General features: G+C 44.5%; 1 protein-coding gene across 2 annotated transcripts; it reads right to left on the bottom strand.

Moving 5' to 3' along the window:
- Positions 1–509: 509 nt before the first annotated feature.
- On the bottom strand, positions 510–22,997 carry CDHR4 (cadherin related family member 4). 2 transcript variants are annotated; one of them, XM_083429389.1, is made up of 20 exons: positions 22,850–22,997; positions 21,955–21,975; positions 20,859–21,040; positions 19,929–20,091; positions 19,468–19,559; positions 18,689–18,784; positions 17,568–17,671; positions 16,281–16,417; positions 15,943–16,126; positions 14,966–15,119; positions 14,537–14,639; positions 10,518–10,724; positions 9,667–9,806; positions 7,981–8,119; positions 6,614–6,828; positions 5,419–5,558; positions 5,109–5,150; positions 2,864–2,948; positions 2,284–2,317; positions 510–970 (listed from the first exon to the last, which is right to left on the bottom strand). In XM_083429389.1, the coding sequence occupies exons 1-20, from the start codon at positions 22,980–22,982 to the stop codon at positions 915–917; spliced, it is 2,427 nt and encodes an 808-aa protein (XP_083285515.1). In that variant the 5' UTR covers positions 22,983–22,997; the 3' UTR covers positions 510–914. The 2 variants fall into 2 exon arrangements, with proteins under 2 accessions (XP_083285515.1, XP_083285516.1); XM_083429390.1 differs by lacking the exon at positions 21,955–21,975 and having other exon boundaries at positions 22,850–22,977.
- Between the last annotated feature and the right edge of the window lie 1,899 nt (positions 22,998–24,896).

Raw genomic sequence — 24,896 nt, 5'->3', positions numbered from 1 at the left:
CCTCTATATATAACACATTAGTAATCAATCCTTGCAGCTGGATGCTTCATGGGAGGGTGTTCAAGTTTCTTCTGACCTGCCTCACACATGAAAATTGTTGTCAGTATTCAGTGTGGTTTGATGGTAACACGTGTCATCAAAATTCAGGAAACATCAGGGTGCACAAAATAATATGATGCTCTCAATACCACACATGCCAGTTTAGGGCATTTTGTTCAGGGAGCTGGGTCAAGAGACAATGGTTCATTTGATGTTAAGGGCAAGCCACAAGGCTGGCTCCAAGTTGGGCTGGGGGTTGTTGTTTTTTTGGGGGGGAACGCACCCAATAGGCTCTGCTCTCCCCCTCTTATTTTAAAGATAACGTCTTAGCTCTTCTTAGAACATAATGGAAACACACAAGTTTATAACTTGCTCTTTGGCCTGTTAACATCGCTACCAATAGTATCAGATATTTCGGAAATGGTTGTGCTAACTTAGTAGTTAGTCAATGAAAGGCTTTCTATACACAATCAAAGGCACATCCTTTATTATGGCACAATTTTCACAGAGAACGTAAGAACACAAGCGCCCTGCTGGATCAGAACAAAGTTCTAGAGCCGGGTAAGAAACAAAGGTAGCAACCCAAGTTGTCAGATCTTGAAGTTTATCAGATGAAGACTAGCCAGGAGGAAAACAGCTTGCCAGTGGAGAGGCTCTTAGAGGCTTCTCTGATTCCCCAGGAATATGCACAAGTCAATGTAAACAATTAGGGGCACATGATAGGAAAGGCTAGTTGCCAGCGCAACATAAACAGCAGGTAACAATTTTTTATATGTATATGTAAATAACAGTATTGGTGCTGTGCGGAAAACCCTGTTCCTCCTTTTTATCTGTGTACACCTGTGCCTCGCTCCTTAAGATGGAATAGAGAATGCTCACACCCAGCGCCGTGCTCCAGTGCTGCTGTCAAACAGGTAATATTGGCCAGTGACTAGGGACATAAGACAAGGAACAACATTAGGCCTTTGTCCAGTTTAGCTCCATGTCCCCATCCTTTGTCTTCTCCATCTGCCCAACAACAATCTCACACTGCACACCCACACTGTCTCTGCTTCAATACTTCTAGCCTGTTTTCTGCAATGGTTTCATTCATGCCTGATTTTGTATGAATTTTTTTTTTTTAAGCTACAAACGTGGAGATGATAAGTGGCCTTGCTCTGTGGCATCTGTAGTTCATAACTAGCATTTGTTTCATTTGGAACCTTCAAACTTCCCAGTCCAGAGTCATGGCATCCTACAGGGATCTACACAGCCTGATAATATCATTAGACCCACATGGTTCTCAGTCTGTCATCCTTGCCAGAGAGCCAGTTATACATTGTGGGTTCGCTGACTGCTGTGACATGTAATCTTTCTGTCTTATTGCAGATCCAGGTCATCAAGCCTGAGCTTTCACAGCCGCCAGCTGCCATGAACCACCATTGGCAGGATTGGCAGCAACAGCAGCAGATATGTTCTGTGCTTATGATAATATTTCATGCTCCTGCTAATTATGCTGTTTTAATTGTGCATTTTATATGTGACTTCTGTTAGCAAGGTTTTATTTTGAATCTTAAAAGTTAATGTTTTAGTTTCCTGGTCATTATGCAGCTTTGAATGTATGCTTGACTTTCTTCTGTAATATTTTATTCTGGATTGTTTTATTTGATGTTTTAATGTGGGTTGTAAACCACTTTGAGATCAAAGAGGTCAGTCCTGCCCAGTTCAGATATGCACCCAATCCCTGCAGAAAGCAAAATTGCTGAGGTGTGGGGAGGTCAACCCTGCACTCTTCCAATGCAGGAGGTTGTGGAATTATTGCCCCTTTAAGATTGGCTTATGGGAATGGGTTAGAACCTCAGAAATAATGAGCTTACATACAGCTGTCTCCCGTTAAGGTTTCAAGGCCAGTGTCACAAGGTAATTAGGTGGAAGAGGTGAATGCCCACCTGTCAACTATCCAACAGTATGATGATGTCATGTGACTGATGGGTTGCCTTACTCACCTGTCAAAGTTGGTTTTTGGTGTTGGGTCCAGAGAAGGATCTGGCCCACACAGTCTAAAAGGGTTGTGTTCTCACCCATGTGCTAATGAAATCAGCTCTAGCTGAAGGAAGCATGGCATGGCCGTTCTTTCATGAAAAAATTAATGTGCATGTTGCATTGATTGCTTGATGATTGATAAACTGACTGAACTGCTATACTGTCCCCATGCAGCTTGAGGGTGCTTTGAAACAATTATTAAACAATGGAGAATGAGCTTACCAGGGTCCTGGGCACGACCATCAAATTGGAGTTGCTACAGCAAGAGAGGAAGAGAAACAGATGAACTAACATTATAATCATAGCCCCAACCTTGGGTACCAAGGGCAAGGAGCACTATGAGGGAAGGAAAGCTGCTTTTGAACTGAGCATTTCACCAAGTAGGCAGTCTGCACATTACTGGATCCCAATGGACACAAGACATGCCAGGCTCTAAGTCATGCTCTGTGGATTGTTCACTGTTAAAACAAGTATGGTTGGCCACAATCTAGAAACATTAGCACACAGCATAAAATCCCTGACAAACTCATGGCCCCATATCAGGTTAGGCCACTCTCTCCCAACCTGGTGCCCTCCAGATGCTTTGGACTATAACTCCCATCATCTCTCATCACAGGTGATGCTGGCTAGGGCTGATGGGAATTGTGGTCCAAAACATCTAAAGGGCACCAGGTGAGGAAGGCTGCTCCACACATGGAAGTGCAGAATTGCCACAAGGCTGATTGCCGGTGACTGATAGCAGCATGTAGAAGCAAGCTAAGTACAAACCAACTGGGGAAATTGAAAGTGGACTATGCCGTACCAGACTCAGTGGCTCAGTGGAATCTTTCCCTTTCTCCTTGTTTGGCTCTTCTGTTGTGACGTAATTTCTTTCCACTCCTTTGTCCCTACAGAATGAGAAATGTATGATCAGAAGAAATTCGGCATCCTTGAGAGAGTCCATCAAGGCTAATGGCAGACAAAGCAATAGTCTGGATTAATCATTAAGATGAAGCTCTGCTCCACTGCAGGGAAACCACGCTGTGTTGTTATTATTAGGCTTAGCCCTCCCAAATCTGCCCAATTAACTCTGCCAGCAGCATCTATAGTGAAGGCTTTGGACAGCCGAGAGAGGCCCATTCTTGAGAGCTGCATAGGCCTTCAGTCTCTTGCTGGCCAAGGAAATTGTAGTCACCCTATTGCTTCTGATATCTTAAGGCTGGATACAGGAGTTATAAGAGCTTATCACTGAGAGTGACCAGAGGTTTGTGTATTTGACAGTGAGCACCTCACACAAGTTCCGTAGAATTCAAACTTCCCTGTTTGATGAAAGAGACAGAGAGCAAAAGAGAGATAAAACAACATCCCTTAAAGCTGTGAAACCAGGCTCAAAAATATGCAGAACAATGTCTGGTGAAACTTAAAAAGCTGGGAGGCGTGAGGAAACTCCGTAGATTTCCTCACAGACATATGGTGAGGCTTTGGTGCCCAGCATAGCTCATTATGTTTCTCTCCATGACAGGGAGAAGCAGCAGAACGATGGCAAATGAGCAAATTTAATGAATCTGCATAAAGCATAAGGAGTGATATAATTTGTTTTTCTTAGTGTAGTTTTTGCATTGCTAAATTGGCACAGAGTTTTGACAGTCTGTATTTGCTGTATACACATAAAGTTCCTGAATGTTGAACAAACTATGAAACCCACCCTCCACCATAGCAATGAGATCAGCTGGGCCCTTCCAAGCAGTATGTGGTCAGTGGCTGTTATAACTCCATCTTCTTAGCTGAGATGTGCTTCAGCTCATTTCTGTATCTCCTACAAGACTTTGCCCCGTAAGACAGACTCTTCCAAGGGGTGGGGTGGCTAGCTGGGGTCTCAGCCCATGTGAAGCCTCTAGAGGGGCGCTACTGAAGAAAATCCCCCCCCCCGTCTGTTTTTGGAACTGTTTGTGAAAGAGAAATCCTGAAGGAGGTTGCTCTCCAAGCAAAGATGAAAAGGGGAAGTTTTATTGTTTTCTTCGTTTGCTTCCCCCAACATCTCAGAGATCAATTAAAAGATATCTCTGTGTGTGGGGGGGGGGGGATCTAAAGGACAACATACATGTTTGCACCATGTGAATACATAAAGAGGGCACTGCTGCATACAATCAGCTATAAAAACTGAGTCCTCTTCATACTGCAAATAAAATACCTGCAATGGAAGAAATGTGATGCTGGCATATGAAGCACTTGGTATTTATCCCTTCCTGTAATTTGGAAGGAAAATGTAGCCAATCCACTTTAAATTATTTGATCGCAATGGTTCAGCATCCAGCATATTTTTAAGGAAACTTGTGGAGTATTTATTCTTTTATTTCACTATTTAGAACCTTGAACTGCAAGTCTTTACTACTCAGAAGTAAGTCCCACTGAATTCAATGCAGCTTACTCCCAGGTATATAATAATAATAATAATAATAATAATAATAATAATAATAATAATAATTTATTATTTGTACCCCACCCATCTGGCTGGGTTTCCCCAGCCACTCTGGGTGGCTTCCACAGAAACCAAAAATACACTAAAACCACACATTAAAAACTTCCCTGAACAGGGCTGCCTCTGCCTTCAGTCTTATACTGCAATCTTAAGCATTTTTACTCAGAAGAAGTAAGTCTCACTGAGTTCAATAGGGCTTACTCTCTGGTATGTGCCCGATCATTATCACAGCTTCTGTTGTTGTTATATCATACAGTCATAATACTTCTTATAATTCCTCAAATGATCTATTACTCTCTGAGGAGATCTACTTAAGGCTGAATGAAAGCCAGATTCACACACAGACAATTTTACGATTTGGAGAGATTATCTCTTCTCCAGCCTCTTTCAAACTACTTTTTATTCCCTTCATGAAGAAATGTGTTGAGGGGTGTGTGTGTGTGTGTTGGGGTATGTGGGGGTATGTGACAAACTGGGTCTTTGACCCGAGTAACAGAAAGCCTAGTTTCGGCCCTGTCTAAGTAATGCCATGAGAATCAACACTCCCCCAAGTCGCACAAGGCCCTGTGTCATGGACAGGGGTTCTTACTTGTTCTGCAGTAGGGGCTGAGATGTCTCTCCTGGTGGTTTCCTGAAATACAAACAACAGTGAGAGTTCTGAGAATGTACTTAGCAAGCCAAAATGTTCCTTGAGCTCAAGAGGGCACTGATCTATGGGACCAGATCAGGCTCTTTCTTGTTAAAATGATTGTTCATATTTGGTTACAGATTTGACAGGTCCCCTTCCAGAATATGCCTGGATAACAGCCACTGCTAATGAAGACCCCGCTGACATCAAAGCTGAGTCAGGAATTGATATGAAATAAGGTATGGATAGAGAGGTTTCACTGGAAACTCACCTCCAGCAGAGTCGCCAGAACAATAAACCCAAGGCAGAAAGGAGGAGAGCTCCAGTGAGTGTAAGAACCACCACGAACCAGGGATCTGGTGCCCAGTACCTCAGAGTTCTGTGCAAAGTGATGGGCTCCTTGGGCACCGTCTGAAATCAAAACAACATAAATCTAGTATGCAGAACCACACAAGCTCAGGCTTGTCAGGCTCCAATTGAGAAAGCCCATCAAGTCATTGAAACTAGTGGAATTATTCAAATCTAAACCTTCCCATCATTTTCTCTCAATCTGTTCCTTCATCAATGTGTGGGGATGCTCTTAACCTGTAGTAAGAGGCTACTGGACTAACTAAGCCCTTCTGACCTGTTGACAATGTACTGAATCTTTTTCCAGCATGGCACACAGTGAAATAGATTTATTCCCAAATTATGATTCATGGAGGCTGCATACCCATGTACCCCCTGTTCTAAAGGTTATTAAAAGCATTTTCACTTGAACCTGGGAGCTGCTACTACTGACTCACGGGAATATTCTTCCAAAATATTTACCACAGCATTCTGCACCAATAGAAGCTTCCAAACCATCTTCAAGTACAACTCTTCATAAAGTGTGTTATTATAAGGATGAAGTAAGATGTCCCATACTCATGAATGCCACTCTCAACTTGGACACTCTAGCAATTATTTCATCACGTCTGCTCTGAAAAAAAGTCCTGGAACTGTGTGTTCTCCGTTCTCACTGCACTGCAAATAATCAATGGATCTCGCTCAGTGACTACTCAGAAACACTGAACAGTAAAGAGGTCAAGGTGGAATCTTGCTATAGTCCATTCAATAATTGCAACTCAGCAGAGCTAGCAGCCACCCATTACTACTCTGAGATCACACAGTCACTAATTTCAGTTTCTAATTCCAATGTCTAATTTCAGATGATCCAGGTGGCTTCCAAATGCTGTCAAATTCAAGGTGTCAAATGCTGCTAAAAGGTCAAGTCATATTAGGAAGGTCACATTCACCTATAAATGGAACTTATTAAATGACTTATTGAGCAACCATAATGCAAGCAAGCATCCTATAGCAGACACACTTCATAGCCCAGGGAAAGAGCTGTGGGTCTAGGGGCACTGGTGCAACTGTGACTACTCCTGTGAATCAGATTGACTCAAGGCTTCCTGGCAACAGCATGTCCTTATCTGCCCCCTCACCGTGGTGGTGGTGGTAGTAGTAGGCACTGTCGTGGTCCAGGGAGTCACGTAAACGAGAACGGTGGCGGTGGTGCTGAAGCGAGGTGTGCTCCCACCGTCTGTCACTTCCACCAGCAGCTCAAAAGTGAGGGGGTCAAAAATGCCAGGGCGGTCATAGGAGAAGGTATTATGGAGCATACAATTTCCATTCATGCGAAAGCGCCCATTTGTGTTGCCTGAAAAAGAGGGAGGGGAGCACATCTACACTGCAAACCTTAATTATATCAGCTGTATATCAATTTAACTTGTTTTGGCTCCCCCCAAAAGAATCATCGAAATTGTAGTTTTGTAAGAGTGTAGGGAGGTCTGTTTGAGCTCCAAAGCCTGCTTCACATAACTACAGTTCTCAGGATTTCCTAGGACACTGGTATAGCGCATTTCAGAATTTAAGTGCAGGCGTTCATTATTAGCTGCCATAGACTGGGGGTGGGGGATGCATTGCTATGACCCAAAGTAGAGTATATATTTTTTTTTGCAACTGTGCTGATTTATTTATAAACAGCATACAGAGCAGCAGTTCAAAGCCCAATACCAGTTTATTAGGATAAGTGTGACTGTAGACCTATGCATAATTACCTGGAGTGAACTCATCGGTGCTTACTGCATAGGTGTAACTTGTAAAACACATCTGACCTAAGATGTAACTTTTAGTTTTCCATTGTGAATGCAAACAATCTATCTAAATTGTAACCATTTACCTGCTAATGTGAAGTAGGAACCTACTCAAAGAAAAATAAAGAAGTATGTAGCCTCTGTGAAGTTATTTTCCTCATTCTCTGATCTCCTCCACGGTGATCTGTCAAACTTGAAAACCTCATTATCACCTAGTCCACTTTGCAGAGCAATGAGGACCAGTCAGTTATTCCTGGCACTCTGGCAGGTTATGCCATTGCTCCAGCTCTGAAAGAAGCTCCAGAACTATGCATTCCCTCCTTGTCTACACCACTGACCTGAGGAGGAAGGACTATTAAACCTGCTTAAGTGTATGGTGCACACTCAGTATTTGCCATCAGAAATACAACCTAGAGCGGTCCCTTGCTGCCCTCTTTGCATAGGCTTGCACTCTCAGGCAGACCTTCTCATGTTTTCTGCTACTTCAGTTCTGCCTTGAGAGTTCCAACTTCAGCACACCATTAAGTTCCTGCTTTCCAGCACATACATGCATCCCTCCACTGACGGCTATCTAGCTCAAACAGTAGCCCATATCTGCTAAATCCACCTCTGTCCTTCAGCAGCTTCACTCAGGAGTTGTAACCAAAGAATGTCACAGTTTAGGGTAGCCTCTTTGTTGCCTATTCCCTAAATGCTCTGCCTCAGCCATTCCATACCTCCAACAATCCTGTAGGCAAGTTCACTTCGTTCATTCTTTTCTGTGCATTGCAGATTAGTGACACACGTAGTACTTGTGGAAAGTATGAAACTCTGATAAAAGGGTGGATTACACACAGGGGGCTCATCATTTATATCCTAGGAGCAAGGAAAGGGGTCATGTTTAGCGGCACAGAAGTCCTGGAAAGGATTGTTCCCAAACTCCCATCTCCCATTTGCAATTATCACCAGTGCTCCAAGAAGTGAGGTTCCATGCAAGGACCCCTTCATGTGCTGGGCTTCTCACATTACCCGAAGTGTTAAGAAGCAATTATAACCCATGCTTCTGCAGTGTTCTGTGTGAACCAAGCAACAGCCAAAAGATGACATAGAGCAGGTGTCTACAGAAAACAGCACTTGATTCTGGCAAGAAAGGGTTTACTTTCTGCAATTTCATTTCCCAAAGTTCATTTCAGATTCTGCTCTGAGCCAATGAAAGAATAATTTAATGTCTTGAATGCTAGGGCCTCAGTGGGTTGATCATTTCATTACCCATAAAACTACCCATTGGCACCAAGGGGAGCTTCCCTTTTGGGGCAAAAAACTGTTTTGAGGACCAATGATATCCATTAGGACTATGACTCAGGAAGAAACAATTAAGCAACTTTCACTGTATACTGAGGTCAGGATCCTGAGCAGGCTGTTAACAGCTGCTGTATGTACTGTAGTTTTAGTTTTATTTTATTAAATTTATTTCCAGTTTTTCAAATTTTAAATAATAACCATCAAATATGATTACATACACAATTATTTTCACTTCCCTACTCCCCTTCCTTGTTTTTTTATACAAACATTTTCAAACTGCATTTCCTCCTTAACTTCTTTTATTTATTACTGTCTATATTTCTTCCAACGTCACCTTTTAACTACTAGATTTTAAATTAATCCTGCTAAGGTATTTAATTGTTTGCAATATTATTTTTAGATAATCCACCTATCTACCCCATTCTTTACTGAAGATTCTTACTTGCTGTATGTAGTTTTAAAAGATTCATGTGACACCAAACTACTCGTATAAAGTCCCCTGTAGTTCAGGTGTTCATTACAAGCACCTACAGCCATTCACTAGCTTTCTCTGCCCTCCCTGCTGCAGATCCTCGCTCCCTCAGATTCCAAAGTGATGCTCCTACTACAATAAAGGATTGTCTTCTTATAGATATGGTGCGGATATTCAGTGCTGGATTTACATATAAGCTAAACAAGCTATAGCTTAGGGCCCCACTCTCCTGGGGGCCCCAAAAAAATTTAAAGGAAAAAAACACTGGATGTACATTTCCAAAATATAATATATAAAACAAATAAAATAAAACCTAGATACAGCAACAGTGTTTTGTGTTGTACATGGACCTATTAGGTCCATAAATTACCGTATAGCATATATTCAACACAAAAACCGGTGACAATTTGTTGTTGACAAAAGACAGCTGGACATATAAAGGGCCCCATTACCTTCAGTAGCTTAGGGCCTCATCTAATTTAAATCTGGCCCTGTGAGTATTATGTGGCACTTGTAAAAAGTGCTGATTCTGCCAATCAAAGTGGTTGAGTGGGCACATGTGGGGTAAGGTGATCTCGTAGGTGACCTAGTCCCACTCAAAGCTTTGCAACAACCTCACTCTACTCACCCACCTGCCAAGTCCAGTTACCTGCACATTAATGGTGATGTTACACAGACTCAGCTTCGACAATTCAGGATTTACGTCATTATCAAAGTCCCTTAGCTGGATGACCAAATGATATGACTTCTGCTTTTCATAATCCAGTGGCCCCAACACATAGAGCTCACCTGTGCCACAAAGATTAAATTGTGCATTTATAATACAGTGGTACCTCGGGTTACATACGCTTCAGGTTACATACGCTTCAGGTCACAGACTCCGCTAACCCAGAAATAGTGCTTCATGTTAAGAACTTTGCTTCAGGATGAGAACAGAAATCGTGCTCCAGTGGCTTGGCAGCAGCGGGAGGCCCCATTAGCTAAAGTGGTGCTTCAGGTTAAGAACAGTTTCAGGTTAAGAACGGACCTCTGGAACGAATTAAGTACTTAAGCCGAGGTACCACTTTACTTTGTAATAACAGCCACTCCCAGGTCCATATTCACAACTGCCAAAGCTGAATCCCCACTTCCATTCTTCTACCCCTTTGATACGAGTATGGTAGGTAGTTAAAAGGGTGTTAAATGATCTGCTTGAGATGATCTTGAGTATGGGCCTTGGGAAAGTAGAAGGCAAAGTGTTGTGAAGCATGGGCCATTATTCCCTAGCAAAATCCTCTGGCGTTCTCTAGGCTGACCGGATCAGTCCCAATCTGGGTGTGTGTGAGAGGGAGGAACCTTCATCTAAATCAAAATGCAAGAAAGCCCAATTAAGTCAAGAGCTGAAGAATAAACCCAGACAAGTGGTGTGTTATATAAAACCAGGGAAGTAGGGCTAAGAGCAGGTGACATACCGTACGTTTACCTGGATACGTCATACAGGATTCCAACCCCTTTCCTTACCTGAGCGATGGTCAATGTAGAAAACAGAGTCCTCTGAACCCAGGATGCTGTATATGATGTTGTTGAAAGGATAGTCTCGGTCAGTGCCATTGATGCTGCCAATGAAGTATCCAAAGGCTGCATTTTCTGGGACACTAAAGAATTGCCTTGAGCACTCTGGGTTGTATTCATTCACTCGGCTTACTGTCACCAACACCTGCACTGTGGCTGCAGGGGACAGAAACAAATCTGAGAAGCTTGCGTGACTAGGGACACTTTCAGACTCACTATTTTACAGGCAAGATTCAATCACATACTGGCAAATTCAAGCTGCACAGCTACAGTTGATTTGGTGCTCTTGCACAACACCTCCCCCACCCCTGGGGAAAAATCCTAGAATTTTTTGTGGTAAGGAAAGTGATGTGGAAATGCACTGGGAATTATGGGATAAATACTGCCTGATATGACATCATATAACCTCCCCATTAAAAAATCAGGGAGAATACTCAAGGAAGTGGATGTCATAGCAACTCCCCACATAATTTGTACAAACCAATCAGGATAAATGCTCGATAAATATGGAAGCAAAATCTCGAACTTCAGCAGCCGTTGGCTAAGCATTGGCTAGGAACTGAGAAACCAGTCTACATAACCATTAGCAAAATGCCCGGCTCAAATTGTACATGGTAGCTGCAGGCTTGCAGGTTTCAACTTTAATTTAAACCCAGTTACATGTAACCAGAGGAAGTGGGGTCTGATTTTTCAAGTAAGAGGGATGTGTGAACAGAGCACTGCATACCTGTCACTTACCTCCCTGTAGCCTCTCTTGTCAGGGTCTTTTGCCCCAGCTGGGAGGTAGCCCTTGCGTAGAGGTGCTCAATACAAACACCCCCCCCCCCATATACCTACCCCATTCACTTTAAAAACTGTGTCCCTCTAAACACTGCTTGAAATGTGATTCGGGCAGATCCAGATTTAAACCAATAGGTCGTCACCTTGTATGTAGTTTTAATTATTTGGTGATGGGCCAGAATCTGGTGCGGTATGGCTCTCACAACCACCCAGTCAAAGAGCTCACTGTTTTGTTCTTACAACCTGCCTCCGTGACCCTCATCTAGCCAGTTTATACACTTATATATTCAATGTTTGCAATTATTAGACATATTAACTGTCTATGAACCCATTGTGGATACCACATTTCTCTGCACATTCATTTTAACTGTTTTTAAAAATCCAGAAAATTTTCCGTACAATTCTCATGTTTGTGTGCTTTAATTATTTCCATTTTATGGGATGTTTGTCAGTTTGCTATTTGTAGTGTGAAGTACGTGTCCCTTTGAGGGTGGTCTGTACTGGGCTTTCTGTTTGATCCTCTGTTTATTTTTTGACACAGACCACATGCAGTTGTTGCTTGTCCATGACAAATTTGTTTAGTAACAGTCTGCCTTCATGTACCACAGAAGAAGTTTGCGGGACTTCTTCTAAGGTCAAATCAGCCAACAACTGTAGTACATGACTGCAGTCAACAGCCCTGTAGTACATGCCTTACATTTTCTCTATCAAGAAATATCAACAAGTCATTATTATCTTCTTTATGCTATTGATAAAAGTATGATTATTTATCAACCAGCCACAAGTATAAGGGCAGATGACTTGCAGAATTTCTACAGCTGCTTTGAAAGTTTCCCTTATTGTTTAGTCGTGACTTTTATGGAATACAATAATTGGTGGTTCTTATCTCCCTGTACACCCAGGACACAATCAAATTAACAATAAGCACACTGATTTCAATGCAGGGTGGCAGGCATAGTCTTATGTCATGTTCATTGAATTCAATCAGACTTGAAAATACTTTGGTTGGATGGACCTTTGGTTTTCAGTGGTAACCTGTTAACAAAGTTCATTGTTGAGCTACTACCTGGTTTGTTTTCAGTCAGGTTTTTACAAATTGTTCATTAACCAATGTGGTCAGGCAACTAAAATGTTCAACCTGGAGGCCTCTTCCAACATGTTTTCTTCATTGGAATGCTTTTGAAGGCACTTGGAAAATGTAACAGAAGGATTGGTCCCTGTGTCAGTATTTGCTATTCTCTGTAGGGTTGTGGCAAATCAATGTTAACTACACTTTGTTGCTTCTTCAGGCTTGTGCAGAAGTGGAATGTGGATTGCAGCTTCGCACAAATACATCCTTTCCTTGTTCAAACATCCCCAAAAGAAGAGATTGTTTGCAAATCTGTTTCTTTATTCCTAGTAGATGGCTGTATCAAGATGGGCCCACGATATGGGTGGCCAAGTCGGGTGAGGTGGTATGGAGAGGCTGCCCTTAAGAACAGAGCAAAATGGTACAATCAAGGCTGTTTATATTCTGTGATTCCACTTTTGCACTAAAGAAGCACAGAATGTGGTACTGGGCTCAGAATTTAGCACCCTAAGGCTCTTACAGCACCAGCCTAACTATGACTACACAGAGGTAAGTCCTATTGAATTCAGTAGGGCTTACCCCTGGGTAAATAGGGTTAGGATTGCTGCCTTAGATTTATTTTCTTTCTTTTTTTTAATTAAGGGAGATTTCTAGTTCATCAGGCTGCAAATCATAGAGCGACAGAATTGGTGCTTCAAAGGTCATTAGCCCAACCCCTCAGCTGATGCAGGAAACTGTCTGCTACAGCATCCTGGGCAGATGGCCAGCCAGTCTTTTCTTAAAAGCCTATAATGAAGGAGAGCCCATCACCTTCCAAGGCAACCTGTTCCACTGTCAGGTGGCTCACAGGGTGAAGAAGTTATTCCTAAAGTTTAATCTAAATTTTCTTTTATTGAAATTTGAACCCATTGCTCAGGTCCTAAGTCTCTGGAGCATTAGAAAACAAAATTGGTCAGCAGCTGACAACAACAACAACAACAACAACAACAACTTATTTTTTTTATCCCGCCCATCCGACTGGGCTGCCCCAGGCACTCTGGGAGGCTTCCAACAGAATATACAAAAACACAACTGAACATCATACATTAAAAGCTTCCTGATACAGGGCTGCCTTCAGATGTATACAGAAGGTTGTATAATTACAGTGGAACCTCGGTTTTCGAGCGTCTCGGAAGCTGAACAATTCAGAACCCAAACGCCGAAAACCCAGAAGTGAATGCTTCCGTTTTCAAATGCACCTTGGAAGTCAAACAGCTTCTGAGGTGTGTTTCTCTATTTTTGCAATGGAATTTGCTGACCGCCCATTGTGCCTCGGTTGTCGAATGTTTCGGAAGTCAAATGGTCTTCCGGAATGGATTACATTCGACAACCAAGGTTCCACTGTATCTCTTTGACATCTCCTGGGAGGGCATTCCACAGGGCAGGTGCCCCTACCGAGAAGGCCCTCTGCCTGGTTCCCTGTAACTTCTTGCAATGAGGAAATCACCAGAAGGCCCTCAGAGCTAGAGCTCAGTGAGGTCTGAGATGAGATGGGACTTTGCATAGCTTTTTACATAATATACAAAGGTAAGAGAACTCAAGTTTCTTGGTACAGATTTTGGATTCATAAAAGCCAAAAGCACCCAAGTGGTGTGTGTGTGTGTACTAACAGAAGCCAAAGCCAAGAGGTACAAAAAGAAATGTTTGGGGGGGGGATGCTGTCTTCTGCTATAAATCCAAACTCCAACTTCTTATGAAACATATGCAAACAGGCTCATTAAAAGACTGTCACTGCCTACTGAACACATACCATCTGGCCTATAATTTAGTTCTGATCCTCAGCAAGTGCTTGCTTTGTGCCTGCATTTCACTGGGTTCCTAGGTCCTGGTACTAATCCAGGCAACTGCCATAAACATGATAGATTTACCTTTGCCAACAGAGAGCTCCAATAACTGTTTCTGCAGTGAGGATTTTACCAGGGGCAGGGAAGTCACCTCTGCCCTCTGATTCCTACCATAGCTCAAAGCAAGCCAATCCAGGAGAGATCTTGCTGAAGTCCTGATTTCCCATGACCTTCTGTGTTCAGTATCAAGAGAAGACAAAACCCAAATAGCATTTAATTGACAGAGCAGTACGCACTGTTTTGTGGAGGACTTCCATCATCAGTCACTAGAATGGTGGCTTGGTACTGGAAGTCAAGGCTGGCCATAGCTTCAGAGTCACAGTCCAAAGTGGTGTTCACCTGCCAGGACCCAAGGACAGAAAGGTCAGGACCATATGGGCACATCTTAAACTAATAGCATCCTCTGCCAAGGGGAGATGCTTAGTCTGGGAAAATGGTAAACTCATTGTTAATTAGAGATACCACACTCATTATCTCTCAGGTACCCAGAAGTGACTGAATTGGAATTAAGCAGTACCCTGAGACATTTTGCCCTAAATTCTGGCAAAACTGAGAGGATGGCTAGGTATGTTGGAAGCTACTCAACTCTTAAGCCTTGTCGACTCTCCCCACTCCCTCTCCCTAACATATCTGATGAAAGAAATAAGTCCATTCCAAGGGCTTACCTGTAGTTTTGAGTGCCTCATTTGGAAGCTATAGGGAGGGCTCTGGCTGCCCTCCATTATTTCATAGTGAAGCCTATCGCTGCCACTCTCTACATCATTACAAGATGGAGACGGCAGTGGCGTCCCAATGGAGGTCGTCTCTGGAATCTCAATCCTAGGATGAAGCAGCAATAGCCACAAAGAGTAAAAGATGCAAAAGGATAGAAATGGTGATTTGAAAGGAGAGAAAAATCTCCTCCTCCTCTCCCCTTTGCCTATGTTTCTCAATAACCTCTCTTAGAGCTGATCACTGTTGTCAAGACAAACAGAAGCTCAAGCATGTCAAGGCTTCTCCATAGGGCTACTGTTCTGTCAGTGGAAAGAAGACAATTCTTGTGCTCTGATTGCTCTGACTCATTAGCCCTTAAGATCGTTCTTACTTCTGGATCGGGTGGGAGACCTGTGGCCCTTCCAGATGTTGCTGATCTTCAACACTCCTCATCCCTGTCTGGAGTTGATAGCAGCTGAGGCCAAATCACATCTGGAGAGCCACAAGTCCCCACCACCACTCTAGACCCAATTCTCCTCTCAGAGGCATAGTTAATCCAGGGGTCAGCAAACCTTTTCAGCAGGGGGCTGGTCCACTGTCCCTCAGACCTTCTGGGGGACCAGACTATATTTTTTTGGGGGGGGGGAGAACGAATTCCTATTTCCCACAAATAACCCAGAGGTGCATTTTAAATAAAAGGACACATTCTACTCATGTAAAAACATGCTGATTTCCAGACCGTCTGTGGGCCAGATTTAGAAGGCGATTGGGCCGGATCTGGCCCCCAGGCCTTAGTTTGCCTACTCATGGTTAATACCCATGGATCCTCTTATACCTTAAATACTGCTATACCCTGCTGTGCATAGCAGGTAGGGAGAGACCCTCAAACTCTACATTTCTTTTGCTGGCTCAGGCTTGAGTAAGATTCTTTTGCTCTATGGAGACTTACACAATTACAGCAGGGGTGCACAGAGGTCCTTGCAGGTTCTGCTGCTTTACTGTAATGTTGACAGTGATGGTGGCTTTATCTGTGGGATGCAGCATGTTGTAGGCTTCCACTGTGAGCAGGGTTTCAGTTAGGTCTGGATAGCGTCTCAGATTTAGGTCATACGTGTTCCTGATTATGCCTGTGTCTGCATGCAAGCAAGAGACTGGCTGTGATCACTCAGCTCCTTGAGGGTAAGATGGCTGACATAGTTTGAAGACCATTGTTGATGGCCACCACAGAAGGCCCAGCCCTCCCTGAGGCTGTGTGGGTTCCATGCCACATCCCTGGATTCTCCTTACCTGGTCCAATGGTGAAATGCCTTGTGGGCAGAGAGGAGATGATCCGGTAAAGCACATTTTCCCCACTGGCATTGACTCTCACAATAGGCTGGAGGGGAATTGTGTTTTCTGATACCGATATTGCTAATGATGACTCCCTATATCATGAAGAAAAGAGTGTAAGCTCCAGGTGTTATAAGCCACCCCATCTACTCATAGTTGAATATTCCTGTTTGGGGATAATACAGGAAGCAGAGCATTAACAGGACAACAAGGACTTTTAGAGTCATGTTGAAAAATAGGAAAGTGAGTTATGGTTGCTCCATGCAACTCCAACAATATGTGTGGCATCAAAGGGAAGAAAGAGAAAAACACACCTGAACGTCCTCCCTGCTCTATGCTTCCCTCAAAGAATCTGACATAGTGCGATGGCCCAGTCCCCAATACAATGGTGGCTGGTGGTGTTTCAGAGAAGCTCACACTCCTCACTGCTCTTGTTGTGCTGCCCAGGCCCATGGGACAGAGGAGACAGTAAACCTGTCCTGACACTAGAGGGGATTTGCACAGCTCCCTTATAGCAAGTGAATAATCTCTCCTAATTCAGTTTCTGCTCTCAAATCCAGATCATCTCTACCACCTCTGCCACCAGGGACTGGCAGTCACTAGTCAGCAATAGCCTCTCTGGCATGGCACTTGAAGGGATGTGGGTGGGAAAAGCGACACTCCAGGTATCACAGGGACCTGCTGTTTGTTTACTCAAAAAGCTGTCAGAGCTAGGGCTTTCCTTCTCTGGTACAAGTTAATGAGAGGGGAAGTGGATGGGCCCCACATGTGCCCTGGAATGGGGAAGCCCGGATCAGTAGCCTCTTGCCCTGGCTCAAATCTCTGATGGCCTGAATGTACATTCCTTACATCAAAAGTGATTGCTTTGTGAGGAGGCGATATTTTAGAGGTGCCGAAAAAGCACTATTTTAATCCTTTGCAGTGTCACAGAAGTGCAACTCTCAGGTCAAGTGTGACTAGACATGATCTGGGAGCGATGCCCCAGCACTCTCTACTCTGTGGTAAAAGTTTCTTAAGCACACCTTTCTTATGATATTGCATAACCACCAGCGGTGGCGGAACATATTGGGGCAATTGCCCATGCCTTAAGTTTATGCTGTGGGGAACCTGGAGCCAAAGAGCCTTTGTATCCCTCTCCCCGCTGTTTATTCATAAAAGTGCCCTATACCAGCATATCATAAAATATCAGGGTGGCATATAACCATATAACACCATTAAAAACAACATAGTAACAACTCAACTCACGTGAAATTGACTTGCTTGTGGTAAACAGGCAGCACCTTCACTGCCAGAGTCCTGCGGCAGCTTCTCCCACCAATATCCGTTACCACAATGACCATTGAGAACGTCTGCAGGGAGAACAGCATGGCGTGAATTTCAAGCAGGAGGGATAAAGTAAAGGTAAAGGTACCCCTGCCCGTACGGGCCAGTCGTGTCCGACTCTGGGGTTGGGTGCTCATCTTGCTTGCGGGAGCCAGCGCTGTCCGAAGACACTTCCAGGTCACGTGGCCAGCGTGACGAAGCTGCTCTGGCGAGCCAGCACCAGCGCAGCACACGGAAATGCCATTACCTTCCCGCTATAAAGCGGTACCTATTTATCTACTTGCACTTAAGAGTGCTTTCGAACTGCTAGGTGGGCAGGAGCTGGGACCAAACGATGGGAGCTCACCCCGCCGCGGGGATTCGAACCGCCGACCATACGATCAGCAAGCCCTAGGCACTGAGGTTTTACCCACAGCGCCACCCGCGTCCCGCAGGAGGGATAGGTCTAGTCAAAAGCAAGCTCTTAGTATGTTGCTGGGTCCAAGAGACCTAGGGAGGGAAGACTGAAGTGCCACAGAAGCCCCAGGAACAGGAAGGCACAGTACCTTGAAATGGAGAATGTCGTGTTTTGTCCCTACTGCCTTATCATACCGGGAACTGGTTGAGTCAGCTTTCTCATGCACTATGCTTTCAGTTACAGTTCTGCATGAGAAGCAGAAGACTGCTGCATGGTTTTCCCCTCCATAAACCGTTGTGTCTGTGTTTTTTTAGCATCATTTGTGTGGCCCTATCCAAATGATGCCTTTTAATGAAAAGAGGACCTGGGGACAGGGAGGTGGGAGTCACAGGGCTAGGAGGAAACGTCTGGTGAGACAAAGATCCATACCATACACTTAAAGCACATCCAATGAATATTTAAAGTGCAGCTTGTACTCTGAAGAATCCTGAGGACTGCTGTTTCTCCTTCACAGAGCTACAGTTCCCAGCTCCCTTAACAAACTACAAAACACTTTTGAAAGGGGACAGAGCTGGGGAGTGGCAGGTTATAAGGACAGTGACATTGGCAGAACATATGCATAGGTACAGTAAGCAATGGAACACACCTTGCCAGCTTGCTCACGACTGAAACCCATGGCAGGTGCCAGCACTCTTCCATCTCCAGTTATGGTGAAAGGCAGAGAAGCATTCTCTATGGAGAACTGTATAAAAAGAAAATAAAGTTGGCTGGGGAAATTGTTTATTTGTTTTAAAGAAAATCTCATCCCCTAAGACTTATATCCAAAATTGCTATGTCCCCCTCTGCCTGGGGCACTGTTAGAATATGCCACCTTCCAAATTCTCAAGCCTTCTCTCCATGGCCAGACACACTACTTGAAAATTCCCTTTACAAGACACCCCCTCCCCAACTATAGGTAAAGGGACCCCTGACCATTAGGTCCAGTTGTGACCGACTCTGAGGTTGCAGCGCTCATCTCGCTTTACTGGCCGAGGGAGCCGGCGTACAGCTTCCGGGTCATGTGGCCAGCATAACTAAGCCACTTCTGGCGAACCAGAGCAGGGCACGGAAACACTATTTACCTTCCCACCAGAGTGGTACCTATTTATCTACTTGCACTTTGACGTGCTTTGGAACTGCTAGGTTGGCAGGAGCAGGGACAGAGCAATGGGAGCTCACCCCGTCGCAGGGATTCGAACCGCCGACCTTCTGATCAGCAAGTCCTAGGCTCTGTGGTTTAACCCACAGCACCACCCACGTCCCTCTCCCCAAATATAGTCCTTATTTATTTAAAAGCATTTATTTAAGAATAGTTTATAATGGTTTTAATTTTATTTTTTTTAAGTCTTCCAACATTCCTGCTTTCCCCGCAACAAAGGTGCTTACAGTCAAGTTGCCTCTGCCTTCCCTCTTCAGTACAATTTGGTAGATGAACTCTCCAGGGCCAACATCCTCTGAAACGCCTACTGGTTTCTCTCCTGCAGCAGTAAAAGATATGGGAGCAGTCAGACTCTTGCCCTAGTTAGAATCTGACCCTTTGACAGCACTGGAGCCCTCTGCAGGCTGAGCTTCCCACTGGCACGGGCAGCCCCAGAGTCCCTTCTTCTAGCACTGGCTACTATTCAAATCTGCCTCCCCATGGTTGAAAAAAAAAACAGCACCCTCCTTTGCCATGCAGGATCTGCCACATGTTGCTAGAGAACTCACTGCCTCTCAGTGCCTGGGAGCGAGACCACCACCCCTACCCTCACCCCACCGCAGTACTGTACCATATTAAAACTCTTCTCCCCATGGCACCCTTGTCAGGGCCTTAGGATGAAATACCAGGGCTACCGTGAGAGCCTTACCTATGTATTCAGGTCCACTGCCACACTCCAATCTGTCTGCTGCAATGACTCGAATGAAGAGCTTAACTTCAACTGGCGTGCCACTTGGGCAACTTGCACTGAATGTCAAAACATACTGATTCACCCGTCTAGCATCCAGGGCAGCACTGGGACTAAGGCTCACCTGGAAGCCAGAAGAAAAAAAATATCAGCATGTGTTGCACCTCTCTTCCACATGTTCAATCCTGTTGAACAGCCTAGTGTTGATGATGCCATGGGCACCAATCAATAGATGTCCATATGCCAGATAGGTGCCCAGGTGCCAGGTGGGAGTACGTGGCATGTTGGAATGGCCTAATTAAAGTAGCAGCAGCAACTAAAAGTCTCCCCCTTTGCATCCGTCAGTAATATTTGGGTAGTAGTTTCGCATACTTGTGGGAAGGAAAGCAGCTAATTGCTGATGCTTCATATTGTCCTAATGTAGGCACCAATGCAGTGAAACAGGTATGAAACAGTTTTACATTTGTAGTGAAGACATGCTCTATGCTTCCGCATACTAGTTTCATGTTCACATACATTAAAAATCAGGTTATATTGGCTAAACAAAAGCTGTATTCCACGACACAATGCTAGTTAACAAAAAAGACATTTAACCTGTTCAATTCTTTTAGGTATGTTTAATTAACAGAATTTATTAAATACTAAGGCTAGTTCATCTTGATTGGATTGAAATATCTGGCATGCAGTGACAGCAGGTTGAAATATCTGGCAGCAGGACAACAGCACTGTTGACTCACTAGTCCCAGTTCAAAAATCCCCACTAAAATGTGTTTTAAAATGCCACAGAGGGAAAGAGTCCCTATACTCTCATAGAACATGATGGCAGGAAAAGCTTTCCCCTTGCGTACATACACACACGGAATTGACTACAAATTTACAGGTCTTTTGTACCTCATAGATGTCAGGGGGTACAAAATTTGGCTGATTGAAAAAAGATGTGGTGGGGCTTGTGGTCTTCAGATTTACTGTGGGTGGATCACTGGAGTCTGTACAGTTGCCGGTGAAGTTGGCCACGGTTGTGCCTGGTGTCAAGCTGTCTTCTAGCACCACAGTGTCTGGGATGCCCTCAATCACTGAGACAGAGACAGCAATGAGAGTATTGGTCCCATGGCACTATTGACTACAGCAGAGAAAAGCCCTCTTTGATAAGCATGCATATGACATGGGTAATTTCCATGTTTCTGAAATATAGGCAGCTTGCTTTCATAAACGAATAGTAAAATCATAGAACTGTAAGAGTTGGAAGGGACCCTGAGGGTCATTAGGTCCAACCTCCTGCAATGCAAGAATTGCGATATGGCTCCAAGAACAACTCAGGTAAAATGTCATAAACAAGGCTGAGGATAAAAGAAAGAGAGAAGAAAGAAGATTTGCAAGACTCCCAAAACTGGAGGATGAATGAGCAACAGGAACAGATCCTAACAGCACTGATAGTGATCATTCAACAAACATCAGTAAACTGATGCCCTTACGTTCTCAGGTTTGGAATTGGGCTGTTCATGCATTGTTATTGCTGTGTATTCATTGTTAATTGGTTATGCCGACTCTTTTAACTAACTGTATAAAGGAATATTATTATTTTTTGTATTCATTCAACTCCAGAGCAATTACAGTCTGTCTCTTCTCATCTATAGTGAATATCTGGCAGCCTAAGAGCAGCCGCTGTTCAAAGGCTTCCTAGGGTACTACAATATTATGTTTGAAGAGAGAGAGGTTGCCTTGCTCTGACCATAGGCAGCTTCCCCCACAGTGTATCATAACAGCACTTTAGGCACTCAGGTGTCTGTATGCCCATCTGGAGGTGCATGTGCTCAAACATACCCGCTTGGCTATAACCCATGTTTGCCTGCATTAAGAACAGCCGACTTTGTTTTCACAGCTGTTGTGCATCAAAGCCTGCTTTTGCACTGCATAGGGTGATCTTCCTCCCCCTGCCACTGGTCATAGGTCTGTTAAGTAGGGAAGTGTGGAGGTTTCCTCTCCTTACCTACGTCTCCGATGGCTGGATCTAGAGCAGTGGGGTGGGGAAACACAAGAGAAAATACTGTTATTATCTACCAGACATTCAGTTCAATTAGTGAGCAAACATTCCCTCAGCAAACATACTCCCCAACCAAAAGCAAAGGAGCCTGGGGTTCCCAGATGTTGAAAGAGAGAACTCAGGAAGAAGCAGGTTGTCATATGGAAGAAAAAGCTCTGCCTGTGAAATCCCACCTTCTACCTGTTCTCCTTTGCTTCTGGAAGTAATCATGCATATTTCTGTTTCAGAGAGTACTCAGGCAAACGCCTGGACCAATCTCCTCAGAGGGAAGGATTGGGAAAGCTTGGATGAACTGGGCTGTGGTAATGTTCTCATGGCATCTAGGGCTGTCAATTCTTCCCCAGCGCCAGGTGCCCAACACAAACCACCACCACCCCACTAGCTGCTATTCTTTTAAAAACACAATAGTTTCTGGCCATGGATAACTCATGCTACGTCTAGGTTGACCTTGACTAACTGAAAGTCAACTATAACATTTTGTTACAGGTAGGTAGCCGTGTTGGTCTGTCGTAGTCAAAACAAAATTTAAAAATTCCTTCCAGTAGCACCTTAGTTGGTCTCTAAAGTGCTACTGGAAGTATTTTTTTAAATTTTTTATTTTATAACATTTGTGGTTGAGTGTGACTTTTAATAATACATTGTAAATGGTTGTAACCTGCCCAGGGGCCTCAGGTGAAAAGCTGACTAACAACAACAAAAACAACAACCCATAGGGACACCAATTCTCCAGTCTCTTGGTCCCATGTCCTAACAGCGAAATCTAATTTGGGAATGGGGATCCTCCATTGAACAGATATGGAGCAGGAGCTTCATGCATAATGGAGCTGAGACCCCCTCTTACCTATAGTACAGATGCAGAGGAGCAATGTGAGAGGCAAGGGCCACCCTGGTTCCATTTTGCAAGGACGCTCCAGTCCAGCCTGTGTTCTGTGCCTTTGTCTCCTTAAGTTGCCAGGCTGGGTTGCTAAGGACATTGGGCGGGGCAGAGCAGGGCACAGTAAGGCTCAGCTCAGTTATAGGAATTGCCCAGCCCTTCTCAACACATAGGGAGGAAAACATTTTTATAAAGAAGTATGTGCCAGTATGTGACCAAATCCCACCCACCCCAAAGGGACAAAAATGCCTTTCTGGCAAAATGGATTTCGTGGCACGCAAGCAGAACTGGGGGTGCTTTCCGACAGCGGCATAATCTGCAAAAGGTTCATTGGCAACAGATTAAAGCACGGGAAATGATAATCCAGGAAATGCTAGATCTGGATTATTATTTCTTTTTCCCTGGGGTGGGGATATAAGACGTCTTGTGGATGCTGCAAAAAAAGGGGGCAAGAATGAAGATAAACGCAGCATTCCGGGCGTCACAAGAGGCAGTGCCTGAAGCCTAAAAGGGAGACACGAACCCATTTCTCCTGCAAGGGTTTTCTGAGGGAAAAATGAGTTGTGAACAACAGGTCACTAGGAATGGACACGGTGGAGGTCGGGGCCTATCGTGCTCCGACTTCTGCTGGGCCAGTCAGGCCTCCACCTACTGCGGCCACAAGGGCGCAGCCTTGCCTCATGCTGCCCTACTTCGCGCGTGCATTTTCGAAACAAAACAGCGGCGGCTCGCGGCCAGGGAGGCAAGGCTGTCGCTGCTGGGCGTCGTTCCCCGCGAAGCCTTCCTTGCCACTCGCTCGTGCCCGCGCCTCATCCACCCTGTGCCCACCAGAACGGCGAGGCAGGGTCGAGGAAGCGCCTAAGAGATATATAACTAGGAATAAATAAGGGGGGGGAGGGGCTGCTGCTTCCTCCACGTCCCATCTCATCGCACTTTGCACAGGGTGGAATAGACAGAAAGGGTTAAAGCCAGGGCAATGAATAGCGTTTCTGCTCCCAGCTTCATTTATCACCTAGGTTCAGGGTTGGAGTTAGGTTTCATGAGGCCCTAAGCTACTGAAGCTAATGGGACCCTTTATATGTCCAGCTGTCCTATGTCAACAACAAATTGTCGCTGTTTTTTGTGTTGAATATATGCAACACGGTAATTTATGGACCTAACAGGTCCAAACTCAACAAAAAAACTGTTGCTGTATGTAGGTTTTATTTTTTATCTTATATTTTGGAAATGTACATCCAGTTTTTTTCTAGTTTTTTTTTGGGGGGGGGGCAAGAGATTGGGGCCCTAGACTATAGCTTGGTTACCTTATACATAAATCGGCACTGGTCAGTTGGGCAGGTTCAGGAGGATGCTATAGGTAGGTGCCGCTTCTCTCATTTGCTGCTAGATGGCGCTGTTCTGCCAGTGATACTAGAAGGGTAGCTGAAGATTCTTAGAAGCAGAGAATTGGCAGGGACTCCAAGGGTCATCTAGTCCTACCCCCTGCAATGCAGGAATAGAATCATCTCAATTAAAGCATCCCTGACAAATGGCCATCCAACCTCCAAAGGCTGATCTAGGGGAGTGTGGTGGGTGCGGCCACACTGGGCGCTGAGCTTTGGCAGCATCGCAGCGGGTGCCGCAACCGTAACATCTAATGGAATGCGAGAAGCAAGGGGGGCCAGAATTTGGCATCACAGAACAGGCGCCACTGAAATTTGAAGCACAAAGTTCCATCGCTGCGACCTCTGCTTGGAAACCTCCAAGGAAAAAGACCACCTCCCATAGGAGTCCTTTCCACTGTCAAACAGCTCTTACTGTCCTAAAGATTTTCCTGTTTAGTTGGGATCTCCTTTATCGTAACTTGAATCCATTGGTTCAAGTCTTGGCCTCTAGAACAGGAGAAAACAAGCTTGCTCCATCCTTCGTGCGACAGCCCTTGAGATATTTGAAACGATTAGCATATCTCCCCTCAGTCTCCTCTTTTCCAGGCTAAACATACCCCACTCCCTCAACTGTTCCTTATCAGGCTTGG

The sequence above is a fragment of the Podarcis tiliguerta genome (assembly GCF_965153285.1).
Source record: "Podarcis tiliguerta genome assembly, chromosome: 2".
NCBI classification, from domain to species: Eukaryota; Metazoa; Chordata; class Lepidosauria; order Squamata; family Lacertidae; genus Podarcis; species Podarcis tiliguerta.
The sequence above is the reverse complement of the archived record's forward strand: the minus strand, read 5'-3'. Positions and strand labels throughout refer to the sequence as shown.

What these genes read in the sequence shown, in the direction of transcription:
- CDHR4 (XM_083429389.1), bottom strand. Translation starts at nt 22,982, where the DNA reads ATGTCCTTAGCAACCCAGCCTGGCAACTTAAGGAGACAAAGGCACAGA. An exon ending in CACAAGCAAGTCAATTTCAC is followed by an intron (nt 16,418 to 17,567) that starts GTGAGTTGAGTT and finishes TTCATGATATAG; the next exon opens with GGAGTCATCATTAGCAATAT. An exon ending in TGGAAGTCCTCCACAAAACA is followed by an intron (nt 10,725 to 14,536) that starts GTGCGTACTGCT and finishes TGTCCCCTGCAG; the next exon opens with CCACAGTGCAGGTGTTGGTG.